Genomic DNA, 19,589 nt, shown 5'->3' with positions numbered 1-19,589 from the left:
CATTACTGGTGTTTATTTGCCATTAAAACAATAATAATATAACAATAATGCAATAATTAATATAATTAATAATTTAATTTTTTGTAAAGACCCATAAAGGATAAACAACACTTGTTATGTTTTTCAACGGCAGTTTATTTATTTTTTTATAGGGCGGAACCGAATTCATAGGCCGTGCATTAGTTAAACCAGTCATCAAGCTCCCAGACGACGTATACTGTAAACCAAGGTTTCCTCCTATGTTGGCTTGGTATAATATATATCGTGGACAAACGCCAGCAGGTGAAATACTGTGTGCATTAGAAATGATTGAGGTAGGTTAAAGGTCAACTAGAAATCGTACTATAGTTTGAAATACTAAAGCTCTGTCTACACTATCAAACTAGTTTGACAAAAGTGTGATGTTACCAAATATGGTAGTGATATGCTTAAATATGGTAGTGATATGACATCATTATGTCTAAATATGGACACATTACATTTTTTGTCACATAAAATTTGATAGTGTAGACAATGCTTTAGGAGCTTTCTATTTGCGATGACTACGCAGGTTGTGTCATTGGTCGTCGTCCAGAACTAGAACTAGATAAAACTGCATCAAGGAATCAAAATGAAGCATGTCCAAATGTCCCCTCATGCATACAACCAACTGATCCAATTGTTCTAAGTTTCTTGGTTTTCACAAATCAAAAGCTCCATATTGTTTTATACTGGATTCATATATACAAACAAAATGTAACAAATATGTTAAGCTCTGTCTACGCTATCAAACTGGTTTGACAAAAAAAGTGTGATGTGCCAAAATATGGTAGTAATATATCCAAATATGGTAGTGATGTATCCAAATATGGTAGTGATAAGCCATCATCATATCCATGTATGGGCACATCATATTTTTGTCACATAAAGTTGGATAGTGTAGACAGAGCTTTAGAAATTAAGAGTTGAAGCATTCACATGCTTCGTGTAAAGAAGTCAAAGTTCACATATTTTCTTGTTATACTTTCAGTTAACACCAGAGGGTGAAGTACCACCAGGTGTACTTGCTCTTGAAGCCCCTCCTAATATGGGTTCCAAAAAGGGCCCTATTATGCCAGTGCCTACTGAAATCAAACCAGTTATGTCCCGATTTAGAGTTGAAGTAAGTATTTACTTATGTTATTATTGTTGCTAGAGTACGTTTTATGAGTTTGATATAGTTACTTTGCTTTAAAAAATTGTTACAATCTGAACTTCTTTTAAACTGAACAACTTAAAGTTCTGTCTACACTATCAAACTGGTCTGATAAAAAAAGTGTGATGTGCCCATATATGGTAGTGATATTCCAAAATATGATGTGATATGACATCATCATGTCCATATATGGGCACATCACATTGTTTTACAGAGCCTCTTATTTCTTTACAAGCGTTTTCTGTGAAACTGCAAGAAGAACACCAGTGAATGTTGCCCTTGAGAAATTCTGTCGATCGTGAATACACAGTTCATTTTATTTTTTACACTTTAGAATAACAGTGTTTCAAATTTTCATTCGAACCTGTTTTTTTTTTTTAAGCTCATGTTCTGGGGTGTACGTGAAATGAAGAGACTACAATTGACAAAAGTTGACCGACCCAAAGTGGACATAGAATGTGCTGGACATATCATTTCATCATCCGTCATTTTCAATGCAAACAAAAATCCAAATTTTACAGATAATGTTAAATTTTTAGACGTGGTAAGTATCTGATTTATGAACTACATGATTGAATATATCCTGCGTTATGTAACCATGCAGACAATGTGTAATAAATAAACTGAAATTTAATTTAAATTCGGAGAGATTCATTTTATGTAGGACATGCTTTCAATGATTTAAATTCAAAACATTTAACTGAAATTATTTTCCCAAAGGACCTTCCAGAAAATGAAATCTACTGTCCACCTCTAACAATTCGAGTGGTAGACTGTCGCAGCTTTGGACGTTACACATTGGTGGGTACACATGTGGTCAACTCTCTTGCCAATTATAAAGTGAAGATGGTTAAACCAGAGCCGGAGAAACCAGGTAATTTTAGAATTAATACAAAAATGTTTATATTTATGAATATCAATAGTTTTAGTTATATTAACAGGACTTTTTATTGTGAACAATTTGTTTTGTTATTTCTCTTTATCAGCCATACTTGAAGGAGAGGAAAATGTTGAGGAAGGGGGAGTAGCAGGTATCATTGTTAACCCTCTTCGTTTTACCTTTTTCTAACCCTGTTTACTGTTGTATACTGGAACACTTATCAGTGGCGTAATAGCTATGAGTGCTCAGGGGCCCCTAAGCAGTGCCCAGAGGAAAAAACAGGCATTAAAATATGTCGAAAAAGGCTAAATAAAAACCCCCCGAGGCCTCAGCGTTGGAGGGCCACTTTTTCATAATCCAGGGGCCTCAAGCCTCTGCGTTATGCCACTGACACTTATCCATGCTGTGTGTAACCATGCAGCCATAGCTATAGCATTGTTTTACCTTCTTTCAAACCTAATCACTTTATTGTATACATCAATATTGTATACTTTTTTATATGTAATGCTAGTTGGTATCTAAAAGAAAGCAAATTAAAAACCTTATAACTGGTGTAAATTTTAGCATGTGGTATATATAATTCAAACAATATGAATATTTGATTAAATGAGTCTTGAATATCTAATTTGCATATTCAGCTGAATAAATTAAATATTCATTTCACAATTCATGTGGCAATTTCTTACAATATATATTTAAATGGAGGGATAATCGAGCACTTGACATTTTTAACATTTCTAATTTTTAAATAGAAATATTTATTTAGTATTTACACATTTTTTTAATGTTTTTATATTCTTGTGTTTGTTTTTGTTTGTTAGCAATCATTGAAATAGATAATGTTGACGGTAGTGGATCTTATGCTGGTTCACGTGCAGGCTCTCGTGCTGGTTCTCGTATTCAGTCTCGTGCTGGTTCAATAGTGCCCTCACAGAATGGGTCAATCACGAATGGTGATGATACACAATTGTTGATTCCGCAAGCAAATGGACCGCCGAACGGTATCATCAGCGACCAGGTAATATCATAGGATATCAAAACGACAAAGACAAACAAAAACAGTACTGTCAAATGTGGTTAACATGCTTGCCTTCCAATTTCAAGGTTCAGGGTTCAATCCTGACGCAGTGCTAAAGTTGTAACAACTCTTTCAACTCCACTCTCTTAGCCTCAAATGAGACTTAGTTTACAAGCACGATAAATTATAAAATAATTTATCCATCCTGTTATTGGCGAGTTACTCGCTGCTGGATGCATATGAAATATAAAAAAAAACAATAAATCATTTCTATATTTGAAACAAATTCAGTATACCAACAATTTATTTAAAAAAATATAATATTTTGTTATTTTTCTTCTTAGGAAGTTGTATATACATTTTTTAATAATTTTTTTTTTTTTCGATTATTTATAGATTTCTGTACATATGGGCATTGACAACTTAGCTGTGGATGTGATATCCAATAATAACGTTTCACGTCGCAACTCGATGAAAAGCCATTACTCCGAGAAGCCAATGTCTGTGAGGGCGATGTCTATAACGGCTGAATCGATTAAAGAAGGGTCAATAAAAGCAGGCTCTATAAAAGCCGAATCCGTCAAGGCGCAATCAGTAATAGGTGACGACATAGCTATTGGGATTCCCGAGGAAGGTCGTGAAGGTGGCACACCTGAAGAGCCCGGCAGGCCAGCTCCTACGCCAGGCCAGACAACTGCCCCAGGAGGTGATGCACCACCAGCTTCACAGGTACTAATGACATACTGTGTCACAATCCATACAATAATAATTGATTATTTAAATTGAAAAGGTTCATTATGTAATGATGTTACATATCACAATCCAAACATATTAATATTATTTCAAATTGTTCCCGCTATACAGTTAAATTAAATTAATTTCATAAATGTGTTTTTAATCCATCCCTGGTTTCCCACAGTTGGATGTTAACTATTTTATACAGTAAATACAAATAATAATTATTATTATTATTATCCTTTATTTGGTCCAATATAAAAAATACATTAGAAATTCCTTTCATATACACTGCAGAGATAATAGGAAATATGCATATAAAATACAAATCTATATCATATCACATATAAAATATCAATAAATAGAACTTATATGGAAAGAGAACGTTTAAAAACACAACTTTATAAACATGTTTCTATGATACGTAAACTAACATATAAAAGATATGTATTTGATAATATTTTAATTATATTATTACTAATTGTTGTTTAGGCCACAGCAGGGGGTGAAGGGGCAGCTCCTGCACCAGCTGGAGGGGATGGAGGTGGCAAAGATAAGGAAGAAGAGATTCAATTAGATTGGTGGTCTAGGTATTTTGCAACTAAGAAAATGATGAACATGGTATGTTTAGTCACTTATTTTGGTTTAGTTTAAATATAGTATTTAAGAGATTTGGATTCACCTATGACCTTAACCTCTGTAATCATACAGTCATGACCGAATGCAAGAAATTTGAGTTTATTTTTGTCGAGTCTTATGAAATTTCATCAACAATCACCTCACCATATCTTGGTCATCACAAAATTTAATTGGGAAATGTTTCTATCAAGTGATATTATTGTATGCTTCTATTTGTTGGACCATAAATACAGTAGTTTACAAACATCTAAAAAATACTTTAATCCAATCAGATGTCATGATTTTTTCTCATGTCAAAAACACACATTAATGATCCTATTGATTGTAACAATTAGTTTGGTGTCAATTATGTAAGCAAAATTTGTATGTGTTCATTTTAATATTTTGTTTATATCTCTTAGGATGCTGAAGGAAGTGAAGATGAAGCAGAAGAAGCTCTTGACGAGGCTGACTTTGATCTGGAGAACATTGATGAGTTTGACCATCGTGGTCTTGATGACAGAGACTTTGGTGAAGATGAAGGTGGATCAGGTATACCAAAACATTTTATTTATTTATTTAATACAAACAGGACCACCTGGCACACTATCCGCACAGGACCACCTGGCACACTATCCACACAGGACCACCCGGGACACTATTCGCACAGGACCACCCAGGAGACTATCCGCACATGACCACCCTGGACACTATCCGCACATGACCACCCTGGACACTAACTGCACAGGACCACCAGGGACACTATCCGCACAGGACCACCTGGTACACTATCCGCACAGGACCACCTGACACACTATCTGCACAGGACCACCCGGGACACTATTCGCACAGGACCACCCAGGAGACTATCCGCACATGACCACCCTGGACACTATCTGCACAGGACCACCAGGGACACTAACTGCACAGGACCACCTGATACACTAACAACACAGGACACTAACAACACGGGACAATAACCACACGGGACAATAACCACACGGGACAATGACCACACGGGACAATGACCACACGGGACAATGACCACATGGGACAATAACCACCCAAGACAATAACCACACAGGACAATAACCACACAGGACAATAACCACACAGGACCACCCTGAGTTAAGGGGAAAATAGAGTTAAGTTAAGGATTTCACTCAACCTTAAAACCTATGTGAATACCACTTAAGTGAAACCCTTCATTTTTTCTTGATTTAAGGGAAATTCTTAGGATTTAAGGATACTGGATTCTTGGAGATAGATATTTTACCTTCCCAATATTTTGATTTATAGTTTATGATGCTGATGAGTTTAATAAACCTCAGAAACCAAAAGTTGATTTGAAAGTGGCCACTATGAAAGGCTTCAAGAAAATGACATCTGGTGCTAAAGGTCTGATGAAGAAGAAAGAAGTTGATGATGGAGATGATGATGCAGAATTAGCATTGGCCATGGCAACGGTAAGTCTGTTATTTCGTCTATTATTTTGAAACTAATAGATAAATATAATTATGTTAGTTATAATTTATTTTGAGGTAATTTATAACATAAATGTACTGTTTGTGTAATAACCTCCTCCGCAATGAGTAATTTATCCCACAGCTACCAAAAGAGTGTAATGAAATAAAAAGCATTCTAAGAACCTTTCTAAGATAGATTATTTGGAGTGTTAATGTAATGTTCATTTGGTTTTCAGATGAAAGAACCCGAAAAGGTTTACTTTGCTTTTTATTGTCTTATTTTTGCTTGTGGATGTATTGTTTGCCTGCTGTGATTGTAAACTAATATACTGTAGTTTTGTTTAATAATTCAATGTATTATAACTTTTATTAGGATAATGTCTGAATAAATTGCAATGATTAATACTTTCTGTTTAACTTTCTGTTACTTTTACTTCCAGTTTTGTTTCTTTCTGTTACTTCCTGTTGTTTCCTGTTGATTCCTTATTTACTTATTGTTATTTCCTGTTACTTTTTGTTTACTTCTTTCTACTTTTCTTGTTACTAATTGTAACAACAAACTTTTTTTTCTTAATGTTGCTTTCTGTTACTTTCCATTTACTTCCTGTTGCTTTCTGTTACTTTCCATTTACTTCCTGTTGCTTTCTGTTACTTTCCATTTACTTACTGTTGCTTTCTGTTACTTTCCATTTACTTCCTGTAGCTTTCTGTTACTTTCCATTTACTTCCTGTTGCTTTCTGTTACTTTCCATTTACTTCCTGTTGCTTTCTGTTACTTTCCATTTACTTCCTGTTGCTTTCTGTTACTTTCCATTTACTTACTGTTGCTTTCTGTTACTTTCCATTTACTTCCTGTTGCTTTCTGTTACTTTCCATTTACTTCCTGTTGCTTTCTGTTACTTTCCATTTACTTCCTGTAGCTTTCTGTTACTTTCCATTTACTTCCTGTTGCTTTCTGTTACTTTCCATTTACTTCCTGTTGCTTTCTGTTACTTTCCATTTACTTCCTGTTGCTTTCTGTTACTTTCCATTTACTTACTGTTGCTTTCTGTTACTTTCCATTTACTTCCTGTTGCTTTCTGTTACTTTCCATTTACTTCCTGTTGCTTTCTGTTACTTTCCATTCACTTCCTGTAGCTTTCTGTTACTTTCCATTTACTTCATGTTGCTTTCTGTTACTTTCCATTTACTTCCTGTTGCTTTCTGTTACTTTCCATTTACTTCCTGTTGCTTTCTGTTACTTTCCATTTACTTCCTGTTGCTTTCTGTTACTTTCCATTTACTTCCTGTTGCTTTCTGTTACTTCTTGTTGCTTTCCATTTACTTCCTGTTGCTTTCTGTTACTTTTTGTTTACTTCCGGTTGCTATCTGTTGTTTACTGTTACTTCTTGTTACTTCTTGTTTCTTATTGTTGCTTTCTGTTACTTTCCGCTTACTTCCTGTTGCTTTCTGTTACTTCCTGTTCCTGTTGCTTTTTTTTCCTTCCTGTTGTTTTGTGTATCATGTAACATGTAATATACTGTAGTAGCAAAGTAGCAAATCATTATATCACTAATAATAATTGTGCCACACTACTAATATAATCAGGTGTACCCAACATTTTAGAACATCTAATGTTATATATTCCATCAATATAAATACTAAACAAATTCCTATTTAATTGCCCAATTTCTTACTAAACATTAACTCCATTTCATTAAGGCTAATACAGTATTAACTTTGAATTTAACATTTTAATGTTTGTTTTGTGGCATGTTTTAGGGTCGAAAAAGATTCTTTGTAAGTAGATTCATGGTTCGTGTATTAACATCATTAATTTGAGGAAAATATTCATGGGATAATTCATCATTATTGGGTATATTATGCATTAATAAATCATATACTATAGATACCGTGCATTTCGACTTACTGATATTAAACTATTATAGAATAGAAATAGATAGATGCAATGATTATCTAAGTGAAAACCACTTCAGGGAAATCCATACTTATTTTTTTGCAATACTGTATTAGAAAATGTAGAGGTTTGTATTTAGCCTTCTGTTGATCCCCATAGACACAGCACATACAGTACTATGAGCAGCACATTAAGAAACTATTTTCAATTTTTGTTCCTCTTTAGCATGTATCTTCGACACATTTTGAAGGTTAAAATGCAAAAGATATGATATATATTAGGACCTAACAACTTATCAACAACCCCCCATAATAGACAGGGCAATTTTGGCTTGAAACAATTGCATATATAAAGTTTATGAGGAACTCAAATAAACAAATTGGAATCATGTTTGTCTATCATGTAATTAAAACCACATTTGTTTATGTTTGATCAGGAACATGTACTCATGTTTGCAGAAAGTTTTTAAGCTAAAAGAAATAATTAGAAATAATATCAGTAATCCGTAATCAAATCAATTAATGAATAATAATTATCTACTTCCTTGAAAATTAATATTAATATATCAATTTAAAAGTTGTTGTTGTGTGGGTGTTCTGGACCTTATGGACAGCCCACTGAATTACTATAATAGATATACACTATACATAAATATAATAATATTCACCTATGTAAACGGGAATATCTTTTGCTAATATCATTTCACTAATATTGATTATTGTTGTCATATTTCATATCACACCTATTTCTCAGCACCTGGACATAATCACTTGATATTAGCACCCAGTTCATTGTTATTGCACCTATTAATATAATATGGTATATTGATAACTACAATTAATTGTATAGCTTTCATTTTGGTTACATGCGACGTATGATGATTAGTGAATGATTGTAATAATACACCATGTTATATTTAGCTTTTCCAACATCCAACATATAAATGGCCTTCCTAGATTTGAAGTCACTTAAATCATTTTTTTTTTCTAGGATTAGTCCCAACAGTTATGAATAGTCATTTTATTATTGTCCAATCCGATTTGGGCTTATACAATACTTACTAAAGATGAACTAAGTTTTTTTTCTATTGGATATTTAAACCCTAACTAGTAAATTGACAAATCACATATCCCCCGTAATGGGGATGTCCTCTGAATAGGTATAATTGGCCATAATCTCTCTGACTCCCATGAATGTGTTCTCTTAATATCCCAAAGTAGAAGTCTACTGCAATACATTTTTTTAATTAATTTGCACACAATAATACTGTAATTTAATAAAAATTGTCTAATATTATAATAAATATTGTGTTTATCTCAAATTTTGTATTTTAAATTAATTGACCCAACTGTAACATTTATAATATTTTAAACTCCTTTCAGGTTGATGAATATATTACACCAATTACAGTAAGTTCAGTTTCGAAGTTTTTGTTAAACTACAAAAAGATACCATATATAACTGATTATAGTCCCAGGTGCCTTGTGAAATTTAGTAGGAATCAGGGGTTTGATTATACTCAGATTATTTCAGTTTTATGTCTAAATTTAACATAAATTCGAGAATGGGATGTATATATTTATTGATATATTTTTTTTTAATACACATCCAACAGCAAACACAAACTCGCCAAATAGAGGATGGATAAACTATTTTATAATTTATCATGCTTATAAACTAAATCTCATTTGAGGCTTATGGAGTGGAGTTGAAAGAGTCGTGAGTTATAACCCTGGCACTAGGTCCACGGGATTGGAAGGCAAGGACGTTAGCCACCAAGCTAATTGATCCATACTTGATTATTTATTTAGTATGTACTTATATAAATAGATTTATCCTTGCGAACTTGAAGCGGTGCCAGAGTTTGAGGGTTTCCGGGAGTGGATGGATGTGTTCCCGCTGTTCCGTGGAAAAGATACCGGAGAAGATGAGGATGAAAATGCAAGATTGTCAGGAAAGTTTAAGGTGAAGAGCACAGTTATTGGTAAATTCAAGGTAGGTTAAGTATTCTGATGCTAATACAGCATGGCATGGAAGCATGACTCGGACTATAGTCTAAAAGCAGAGCACAGATTCAGTGAATGTTTAATATAATGCACAATGTTATCAGCTTAGTGAGTATCTATTGAAATGTATCAATACAAAATCAATCTTTTGATTTTAATAATACTACTAATAATAATATGGATTTATATAGTGCACATACCACTCAAGAGTGATCAAGGCTCGTTAAAAAAAAATAAAAAAAAACATTTTTTTTTTTCATTTACATACTTTTGATGCATAACATAGAGAGTATTATTTGTTGGCAGATCACATAGTAATGTGACTTTTAGTGCATGTAAAATAGCAAAACATTGAATATGACCGTCAATGTTGCTGAGAGTCTATAGGTTAAAGTAATTGCACACTGTGTGGGTATTGAGGAGGGCATCTAGGAAACGTTTACAAACTGTAGTCTTTGGTACTATCACCCTACTCATTGTTTTTGTTGCACCAGAGAAACTGGTTGAGTTTAATTGCATGAATTATTGCACATATTTATTAAAATGCATGTCCGATGCATTGCTCCAACATATTTTGTTATTGATAAATGTTTTTCAGGGCAATTTACTAACCCATCCATGTGTGTAACCCCTTTAGTATTAAGAACATGTTATAAGGACAATTTTTTTTTTCTAGGGTGGTATAAGATTATATACATGGCCCTTGCCAGAAGGAGAGAAGATGCAGACATTGAACAGAGGGGATCAATTCTTTGGTTTCTTCCAAGGACTGCCATCCATTGAACCAGTAAAGGTGTTGGTTCGAGTCTATGTTGTCAAAGCAATTGATCTTCACCCAGCTGACACTAATGGCAAGGTTAGTTTTGACTGTAGGCTACAGTAAACTTCCTCATACACTATAATATTGTTATAATATAATATATAACACCTAAATAAATTCCTGTCATTTTATTGGATTGTTTGTCACATGGCGTGCAATAGTATGCACTGTTAAACGATAGTACTTTTATTTGTACCATTCATTATTTGTATAATATTGTATTGTTTTTCGACTTGCTTATTTTGGTCATCACCATATTTAGAGTTTGTTCAGACTTAAAGCCAGTATGGCTTATTGTAATCTCCACACAAAATCAAATGTCTTATTATTATGTATAAATGTATAACTATGATGAATTTAAAGATCATGTAAACGAAAATGCTCAATACAAGAGCCAAATAGAAAATAAATGACGCTTGAATTACCAATTGAACTACAGGCTGTTTTATGAGTATGTATGTATATATAAACTTGCACTGATGAAGAGCTAGTGTTGCCCAAAAGCCCTGCTAACTTTAGTGTATAGTGGAATATGTTGTGTGAAATAAAACTGAAACTGAACTGAATATAGTATACGTATTGTATATCTTTTAATTTACTTTTATCTATGCTTTTAGGCTGACCCATATCTGCAAATTCTTCTCGGAAGCAAGAAAGTAAATGATAAAGAAAACTATGTTTCCAAGCAGCTCAATCCAACATTTGGAAAGTAAGCAAAACATCGATACTATACTGTTTTATAAATACATTTTGTGTGAATTCACAACTTAACAAAACCATTGCTCTCATATGCTTTGTAAAAAAATCTGACAATTATTTCTGCAAAGTCATATTCAGCCAATTCTAAAGACTGTATCATTTTTACACATAGACGTTTAAAGGAAAACATTGAAGATATTAGAAAAAGATGGGAGGGGTGGGGGGGGCTTAAAACACATTTTGATGTTTTTATATTTTAATGAAATGCATTTTAACCTATTGTTTTATATATTTTTTAATTCTATGAAATACACATATTTTCCTTTTTACTGAGGACAAAATAAAGTAAATTGAAATTGAATTATTAATTTATTGTAAAACTTAGTTGTCAATTTTTAATGATGATAAATGAAAATTGATAATAGTGGTATCCTCCACCCAAGTTTTGCTTATTAAAAACATGGAAAAATATAAGAAAAGTGTGATATTTTCATATTTATTTTTAAATTGTTTTATACAAATATGTCATACACTTACATAAACTGATCGCTACTTAATTATTAATTTTGGCATGGAGATTCTTTCTTTTCAAAATTATGACAAAATGTAATAATAGATTGCGATTCGCTAATCATTTCACTGATAACACAATTGTATATAGTTTTACTGGTTTTATTTATGATTTGATTTTGATTATTTTATAGGTGTTTTGAGTTTGAGTGTTTGTTTCCAATGGAATCGAAACTCACCATTCAAGTGTTTGACTGGGATATGGTAGGGTCTGATGACATCATAGGTCAAACAGAAGTTGACCTCGAGAATCGATACTACAGTAAACACCGTGCTGTATGCGGAATATGCAAAGACTATGCAATGTAGGAGCAATTACAAATATTTGTATAACAACAGTTGTTTTTGACATGATAAAAGTGTCCGATTGTTTACCTTTTAGAGATATCAGTAGATTAAATTACATGCAATATGGTCATTACTAAAGTAAATGTGTTTATTAAAGAATCAATTCACTGTTACACATTCATTATCATCTTCGTCAGAAACAAATGATTACTAGTTAGGACCACGGTATACTATTATATATACATATACACAACACCTTCGCCCCCCCCCCCCTATGTCTCCGCCTTATCTTATCTCCCCCCATCATAGATCTCTTACTCCCCCCACTTCCTAGATCTTAGCTCCCCCGCATAGATCTTATCTCTCCCGCTATGTCACCCTCCATATCTTATTTCTTTCCCCCTCCTTGATCTTATCTTCCTCCCCCCGCCCCCCCCCCCCCCCCCCCCCATTCTGATGGACAACCTTATTTAGGATAAAACCCTAGCTAAAGGACAATTTTCCTTCAAAAGAGAAGAGAAGAAATATATATTTTAACATATTCAGGAGTTACACCTATAATGGACACCCTTATTGGCTATTGAAAAAAGAGTAAACTTTTCCAGCACATCTAATATGTTAAGGCAAACAAACTGGCATTTGATTTTTACATTTTATTTTATTTACTCTGAATATTCTTCTATTAAAAACACTCTATTGAACTCTTTCTATTTTATCTTTAAAGCTTTGGATACAATAACTGGAGAGATCCACAGAAGCCAAGTCAGATCTTAAAAGGTCTGTGTAAAGAGTACAAACTTGATGGACCCCATTTCTCAAATGGAACCTGCCGCGTTGAACAAGTTGAATACTCTGGAGAACAATTTGTTTCAGATGAAACTGGTAAATAACTTATTACTTTCTTTCTTTATGGCAGTGCATACCACACATCGTCGGAAAACTCCTATGGCACGCCAATTATAACAATCAATGAATACACTGTAAAATAAAACAACATATCAAATACAAGTGTTTATTTTATATTTAGGCAATCAGAAGCCTAGCGATGAACCTGCAGCTCTTGAAATGTTAAAACGTTGGGACACAGTACTACCTGATGCTAAACTTGTACCAGAATACTTAGAGACCAGGCCATTGTACCATCCTGATAAACCGGGCGTGGAACAGGTAAACATTTGCAAGACTACACCAATGTCAAAGCCCCATTTCTGCCTTGTATCTATTAATTATGAGCTGACGACACCTAAACAAACCTTTGTTTGTGTACACCACCATTACAAATTTGTTTGCATTGTCTTAAATTTGTTATACTTCCTCATAAAACTTTTAGTTTTACAGTTTATAGTCCTTATCCGAGAAGACTCGTTCTACCACCAGAACCATGGAGTGAGTGAGCCTCGAACCCTTGCCTATGTTACAACTACGTAATTACGGTACCACTGTCTTAACCGCTCGGCACTCACTCAACTTGCATTTCCTTTTAGGGACGGCTAGAGATGTGGGTGGACTTGTTCCCAATGGACAGCCCGCTCCCCAGTGCTCCTGTAGACATCACACCAAGAAAACCAAAGAAGTATGAACTGAGAGTGATCATCTGGAATACAGAGGATGTTGTTCTTGAAGATGCATCAGTATTAACTGGTGAAAAGATGAGCGACATATTTGTCAAGGGGTAAGGATGATCGTACATGGCTTAAATATCGTATATTTGCTTGTGTGTTGGCCTTTTTGTTATATTTTAATGCAGAAAACCACACATAGCTAACATCAAAGATGAGTCTAAAATTTGGGAGTATCCCGGCCAAAATAAGAGTGTTGGCATGTATACATCTTCACAATATCTTTTAATTTTCTTATTTCACCAGGTTCTACACTGATCCTAATGAAGATTTACAGGCGACTGATGTTCATTATAGTTCTCTCACTGGAGAAGGCAACTTCAACTGGCGCTTCATCTTCCCATTTGAATACTTAGAAGCCGAGCAAAAGATTGTCATGAAAAAGAAGGAATCCATTTTGTCTGTAGATGAAACAGAGTACAAATTGCCGCCAAGATTGACATTGCAAGTCTGGGATGCGGACGCTTTTTCTGCCGACGATTTCTTAGGTAATGCGTTTTGGTTATATTTTTGCGTTTCTGTAACGTTTTAATGAAAGGCTTTGCTATCATAATTCCTTTTTGCAAATGCTTTAGTGTATCACCTTAGCATACATACAAACTACTTAGCATTGTGATATGGCATATTTGGTGGAGCTATCACAACACTGATTGGTTTGTAAGCATGTGCAGATTGTTGAATAGTTGAATGTCAATTTTGTTTTACTGTAGGGTGGTTTTTATTCAAACTTATTTGACTCTTTCGACCACCTAGCAACTAATATGTCATGTTAATTCAATGTAGAGACAGTGGGAGGTTCTTTCTCTCTCAATTCCTCAAAGAACAATGATATATGAAATCAAATAATCCCATATCTGAAGCTACATTGTAAATATTATTGGTTATATTTGTTGTCTAATTTTTATATTAAATTTTACACTTACAGGTGCAGTGGTTCTTGACTTGACTAAGTTTCCACGAGGTGCAAAGACCGCCAAACGCTGCACTATAGATATGATGAAGGACCCTAAGGTGCCACAGATGAACTTGTTTAAAGTTAAGAGGCACAAAGGATTCTGGCCATTTCTGGCCCCTAATGAAGAAGGAGAGGAGGAACTACAGGTATATGGATGCAGCTTCACAAAATTGGTTTTTAATGAAAATGTTGGTTAATGGTTCTTCTCTTCTTTATTGTATCAAACAAAAAACAATTTAATACAAAAGGTAGCCAAGGTATAGCCGAAGCTAATCAAGCTTGGTACCTTTTATCTTAACTAACTTAAGCTACAAAATTAACAAATAAATAACAGAACTTAAAAGAAAATAAAAATTTGATAACGTCAAAAACAAAACAAAAAATGTTGAATAATAAATAAATAACATAACATAAAGTGCTGTATGTACTATACTGTAATAAACAAAACCATATCAGTTCAATAGATAATATCTGATGAATTAACAATATATAAAAACATTGTAAATTATAGATTATTCTTTTATATACTTAGATAAAAGTAATTCTTTAAGTTCTTTAGAGAAAGCAAATCTAGATGTAATTGTTCGTAATTCTAAAGGTAAATCATTCCAAATAACAGCACCAGAAAAAGAAATTCTAAATCGTCCACAATTAATACGACAAGGGGGAATGGCTAAATTAAAATAGATAAATGTATCTTACAAGTCTGAAGATTCTGGGTTTAAATCAAGGCTTTGTTTAGTTTTGTAAACATAGGTTAGTTTCCCATCCCAGTGGTGGATTCAGGATTTTGAAATAGGAGGACCAGGGCCTAAAAATTTTAGGTGCCGAAATGAAATTAGTGCCCTATCTTTTGCATTACAATTTGTAAAATTTAGAGGGCCCCAACTCCCCTTGAATCGGCCTATGCATCCTATAATTTGAAGCATGTGCATGTCCGTACATCTTAAACTAAAATTAAAGAGAGTTTTTGTTTTTAAACAGCTTTTATAAATTTCAATTTGTGCCTTCTGAAGATTCCTCTTTATACAGTTCTTAATGATCTCTCCCCACCCACTATTCTCTGTCATACACAGCCACTGTCACACACAGCCACTGATCTTAACTGGGCGCCCTGGGAGACAGTCTTTGACTGAAGAGGCTATGCAGTGTAAAGAAGAAATAATACATTTTTTTTTAGAGTGATATTGAATGGTTTCAATTGACATCCATTCCAATGCATATTACAATAATTGCTATTTCTTTTGTATTTAAAGGGCAAAGTGGAAGCAGAACTAATACTGATGACTGAAGAAGAGGCAGAAAAGAGCCCTGCTGGCCACGGACGTGATGAACCAGACCCCATGGAGAAACCAAAGTATGTTGTTCACTTTATTTCAATTTCTCCTTCATTTACCAACTTCTATGATACTGTTCTCAACATTTATATTATATCTTGGTATTTATATTTTACTTTCAAAACCATCAAAAACACTTCACTAAGACAAATAAAAATCTGTAGCAGCCAAAAAAGCTGGATTGAGGATTCCGTAGCAGCCAAATAAGCTGGATTGAGGATTTTTTTTTAAAGGCCTTTAATTAAAAACATCAAAACAAACAATTTCGTAAAAAAAAATATTCAGTAACAATAGGAATTAAGCCTACTGTAAAATGATTGGTGCATATATATTTACTTCTCCTATGCACACTCATAGTATTTGATAACAACAACTACCCATACAGTAGTATATACAAATCATACTGTATTTACAAAACCTTCTGTGATATCATTAATTTCGTATAATAATGGCATAAGTTAATTTTTTTGTATCATGGATGACTGATTTACAAGTTTATCAAATAGTAAGTTAAAAAAGAACTTTGATTTCTAAAGTTTTTATAAGAGTTTTACTCAACATTCATGTGCACAATTTCACTAATGTGTTTGATGTGAATTTTTTCTGCAGTGATAATTTATGAATAATGTTATAAACAAATGTACTTATTCACTCATTAAAATATAGTTTATATGACTTTCTTTTAATAATAAATTGACTTTACCTAGTATCATTTTTCTGTTACTAACATTATAAATGTGTATTGGGTGAGGCAATGAAGTTGTCAAAGGGCGTATAATCACAACTATTTCACTTGTGCTTTTTTTCTCCTATTTTTCACCTCTAACCCCATCCCAAATCACAGTCGACCTGATCTCAGCATGGCTTTCTTCTGCAGTCCATTGAAGGCACTCAAGTACATGATATGTAACCAGTTCAAATGGCTTTTGATAAAGGCACTGATAGCAGCTCTGGTGCTTCTCTTGTTAGGCCTGTTTTTGTACAGTGTACCAGGGCTTACTGTCCAAAAGATTATGGGTGTTTAACATGGTCTGACAAATGGATAATCTAGTCTTTTATGAACTTGAGGAAAATTGTTCAATGCCTTTTAAAAATGATACAGTTCAGTGAAAATTAGAAGATTATGGAAAATTAAGATGATGTTTTTTAAACAAAAGAATTGGTTTCTGTGATTTTATTTCTTAATTGTTACAGCATCCCACTAGAGTCTTGTATTTTCTTTTATATATTATTTTCAATGTGCCCAAGATACCATTTCCAACTTTTTGTACTTTATCATTTCCAACAGACCTCAACAAACCCTTCTAAATCATTATTATATCAATTGTTTTAATAGTATCAATTTAAATCTGATTTTTGTATTGTGTATATTCCACTCTTGGAAACCTTCTGTCCAACCAAACCCTGTGGATTTCCTTTTTCTAATACCAACAATTTCTTTTGTGTGGTTTTGGAGTTCCCTTTGCTTTTATTCAGAATGCATCTAATCCTATACATAATAGACCCACCCATCCATCCTGATGCTTTATTATAGACTTTTCTACATATACAATTGCGGCTAAAATATATAAACAATTTTTAATACAAAATTTTGAATATGGCGTATTCAATTAGGACTTCCGTTTAGTATACAGTTAGGGGAAAAATGGCTGTGGTCATATTTCAAAGTGAGTAAGGAGTTGCCAAAAAAATATAGACTCTCTGATAACTTAACCACATAAAACTAGGAAGTAGGAAGGCAATTTTTCCCCTAACAGTATAGTTTTTCTGTTGAACATATAGTTAACAGAATAAATAGCGTTTCCTAACAAATTTACTCATCATTTAAAAAGAAAAATTTACCATTTAAAAAAAGTTTTTCGAATCGAATACAGTAATTCTCTGTTAATAAAATTCCAATCACCATTTTCCTGTCGTAGTATGTTAGAAAGGAACGATTCAGATTTTGAATATTGATTCTACTTTGACCAATCATGCATGGGTAAACTATGCAAACATTTTGATGGATCATCTTGTTATGAAAGAAAATTAGTAGAAAATCAACTCAATGCAATCAATACAAAACAGATAATATTACTGGATGGGAATTTCCCCGTTCAACTACCTATTCAACAAAGATATAATTGTTTGAATATAATGTTACACCAGCATATTTACAGACCCACACATAAATATATGTGTGGTGTACATTGTTAAAAACAGCTTTTAGAAATATAATTCAAAGCAAAGAAACAGTAAAAGAAATAATAAACAAATGGAAAATAGAGAAACCTCTGTTATGATAATATATGAAGCAAGACATGAACATTTTATGCATGTCATAAAAAGGTCACTTACATACTTAAATGACAAATAGAAAGTATAAGTTAGTTTATAACCTAATTTTGTTTTCTCGCACATTGGAAAAAATATTTTAACAATAACACACAGTATCTATTTATGAAATTGACTTGCTAGCTTGCAAGTGCATTTTATATCTATCTACTTATTTCAATTCCTTTTGTTTTTTCTTTTTATAATTTCTTGTGTACTTTAACCAAAATCCAATAAACTAATACTGCATCTTTTTTTCTTTTCTTTTCCCTCCTTCAGCCGCCCTGACCTTACCGGTAACTGGTTGCTTGGCCCTCTTGCCAGTCTTAAGTATTTGATATGTAATCGTTTTTTGTCTTTTCTTATCAAATTGCTTATAATGTCGTTAATCATGGCCGTGTTTGCATTGTTTGTATATAGTGCCCCTGGTTACACTGTCAAAAAGATTATGGGTGCATAAAAAATACAATACAATATACTGATAGATTGTCACATTAATTAACAGAAAATGACATTCTGATAGACTATCACATTAATTAACAGAAACTGATATGTTATTCTGATATGTTGTAACAAAATAAACATTCTTTCTGATATATTTGCACATTGCATTTTTATTTTAAATTTGTTCATTATAAATAAATTAATATTACAATAATTCTATGTAAAATTAATACAATTTATTTTACTTTTGTTTATTGTTAAAATTGTGGCTACTAACTTAAAGATTTTCATTTCCCTCCCTAAATATTATTAATCTTAAAGTTTGAATCGTAATGTTACGCAAACTACATATTAAATTTATTAGTTAGCTTTGAAATACTTTAGTTAGGTGCAGGGAAGTGAATTTGAATAATATTATTTGCATTAAATTTTTTTTATTAATTTGCAAAAATAAATATATAATTACATATTTTGTTTCATCCGCTAGGTATATGTAATAATAATTGTTGAAGTTGTTTAAAATTAAGTTTATTATTAAGTGAGACAACTATATACAATAAATATTTAGGCAGGACTGTTATGTGTTCCTAATAGATTAAATAAAGTTAATTGTATAAAGATGTACAAGAATAAAAGAAATATATAAGGAAGTATTTTATTTGTATACATTGCTTAAATCTAGACTATCCAGTACTTAGAATGATATTTTCAACACAAGACTTGTTGGCTACGTACTAACATCTCATTAAT

At 32.9% G+C, this 19,589-nt stretch overlaps 1 protein-coding gene across 7 annotated transcripts in view; it reads left to right on the top strand.

Annotated features, from left to right (window-relative positions):
- LOC140063053 (otoferlin-like) overlaps positions 1–19,589 on the top strand; it is a 41,292-nt gene that overhangs the window by 18,736 nt on the left and 2,967 nt on the right. For 2 of the 7 annotated variants that reach the window (XM_072109484.1, XM_072109490.1), the window contains 22 exons: positions 153–314; positions 1,010–1,141; positions 1,557–1,718; positions 1,895–2,048; positions 2,161–2,205; positions 2,876–3,072; positions 3,469–3,801; positions 4,300–4,428; positions 4,848–4,977; positions 5,725–5,891; positions 6,128–6,145; positions 9,171–9,197; positions 9,619–9,783; positions 10,471–10,650; positions 11,232–11,323; positions 12,018–12,188; positions 12,896–13,053; positions 13,199–13,338; positions 13,656–13,843; positions 14,037–14,278; positions 14,716–14,891; positions 16,002–16,102. In XM_072109484.1, coding sequence (XP_071965585.1) covers positions 153–314; positions 1,010–1,141; positions 1,557–1,718; positions 1,895–2,048; positions 2,161–2,205; positions 2,876–3,072; positions 3,469–3,801; positions 4,300–4,428; positions 4,848–4,977; positions 5,725–5,891; positions 6,128–6,145; positions 9,171–9,197; positions 9,619–9,783; positions 10,471–10,650; positions 11,232–11,323; positions 12,018–12,188; positions 12,896–13,053; positions 13,199–13,338; positions 13,656–13,843; positions 14,037–14,278; positions 14,716–14,891; positions 16,002–16,102 — 3,269 coding nt within the window. Of the gene's footprint in view, positions 1–152; positions 315–1,009; positions 1,142–1,556; positions 1,719–1,894; positions 2,049–2,160; positions 2,206–2,875; positions 3,073–3,468; positions 3,802–4,299; positions 4,429–4,847; positions 4,978–5,724; positions 5,892–6,127; positions 6,146–9,170; positions 9,198–9,618; positions 9,784–10,470; positions 10,651–11,231; positions 11,324–12,017; positions 12,189–12,895; positions 13,054–13,198; positions 13,339–13,655; positions 13,844–14,036; positions 14,279–14,715; positions 14,892–16,001; positions 16,103–16,926; positions 17,918–18,674; positions 19,000–19,589 lie in introns of those variants that run through there. The other 5 variants (XM_072109485.1, XM_072109486.1, XM_072109488.1 and 2 more) reach the window with 5 other exon arrangements.

The sequence above is a fragment of the Antedon mediterranea genome, chromosome 11 (assembly GCF_964355755.1).
Source record: "Antedon mediterranea chromosome 11, ecAntMedi1.1, whole genome shotgun sequence".
NCBI classification, from domain to species: domain Eukaryota; kingdom Metazoa; phylum Echinodermata; class Crinoidea; order Comatulida; family Antedonidae; genus Antedon; species Antedon mediterranea.
This window is presented reverse-complemented; position numbering and strand designations above follow the sequence as displayed.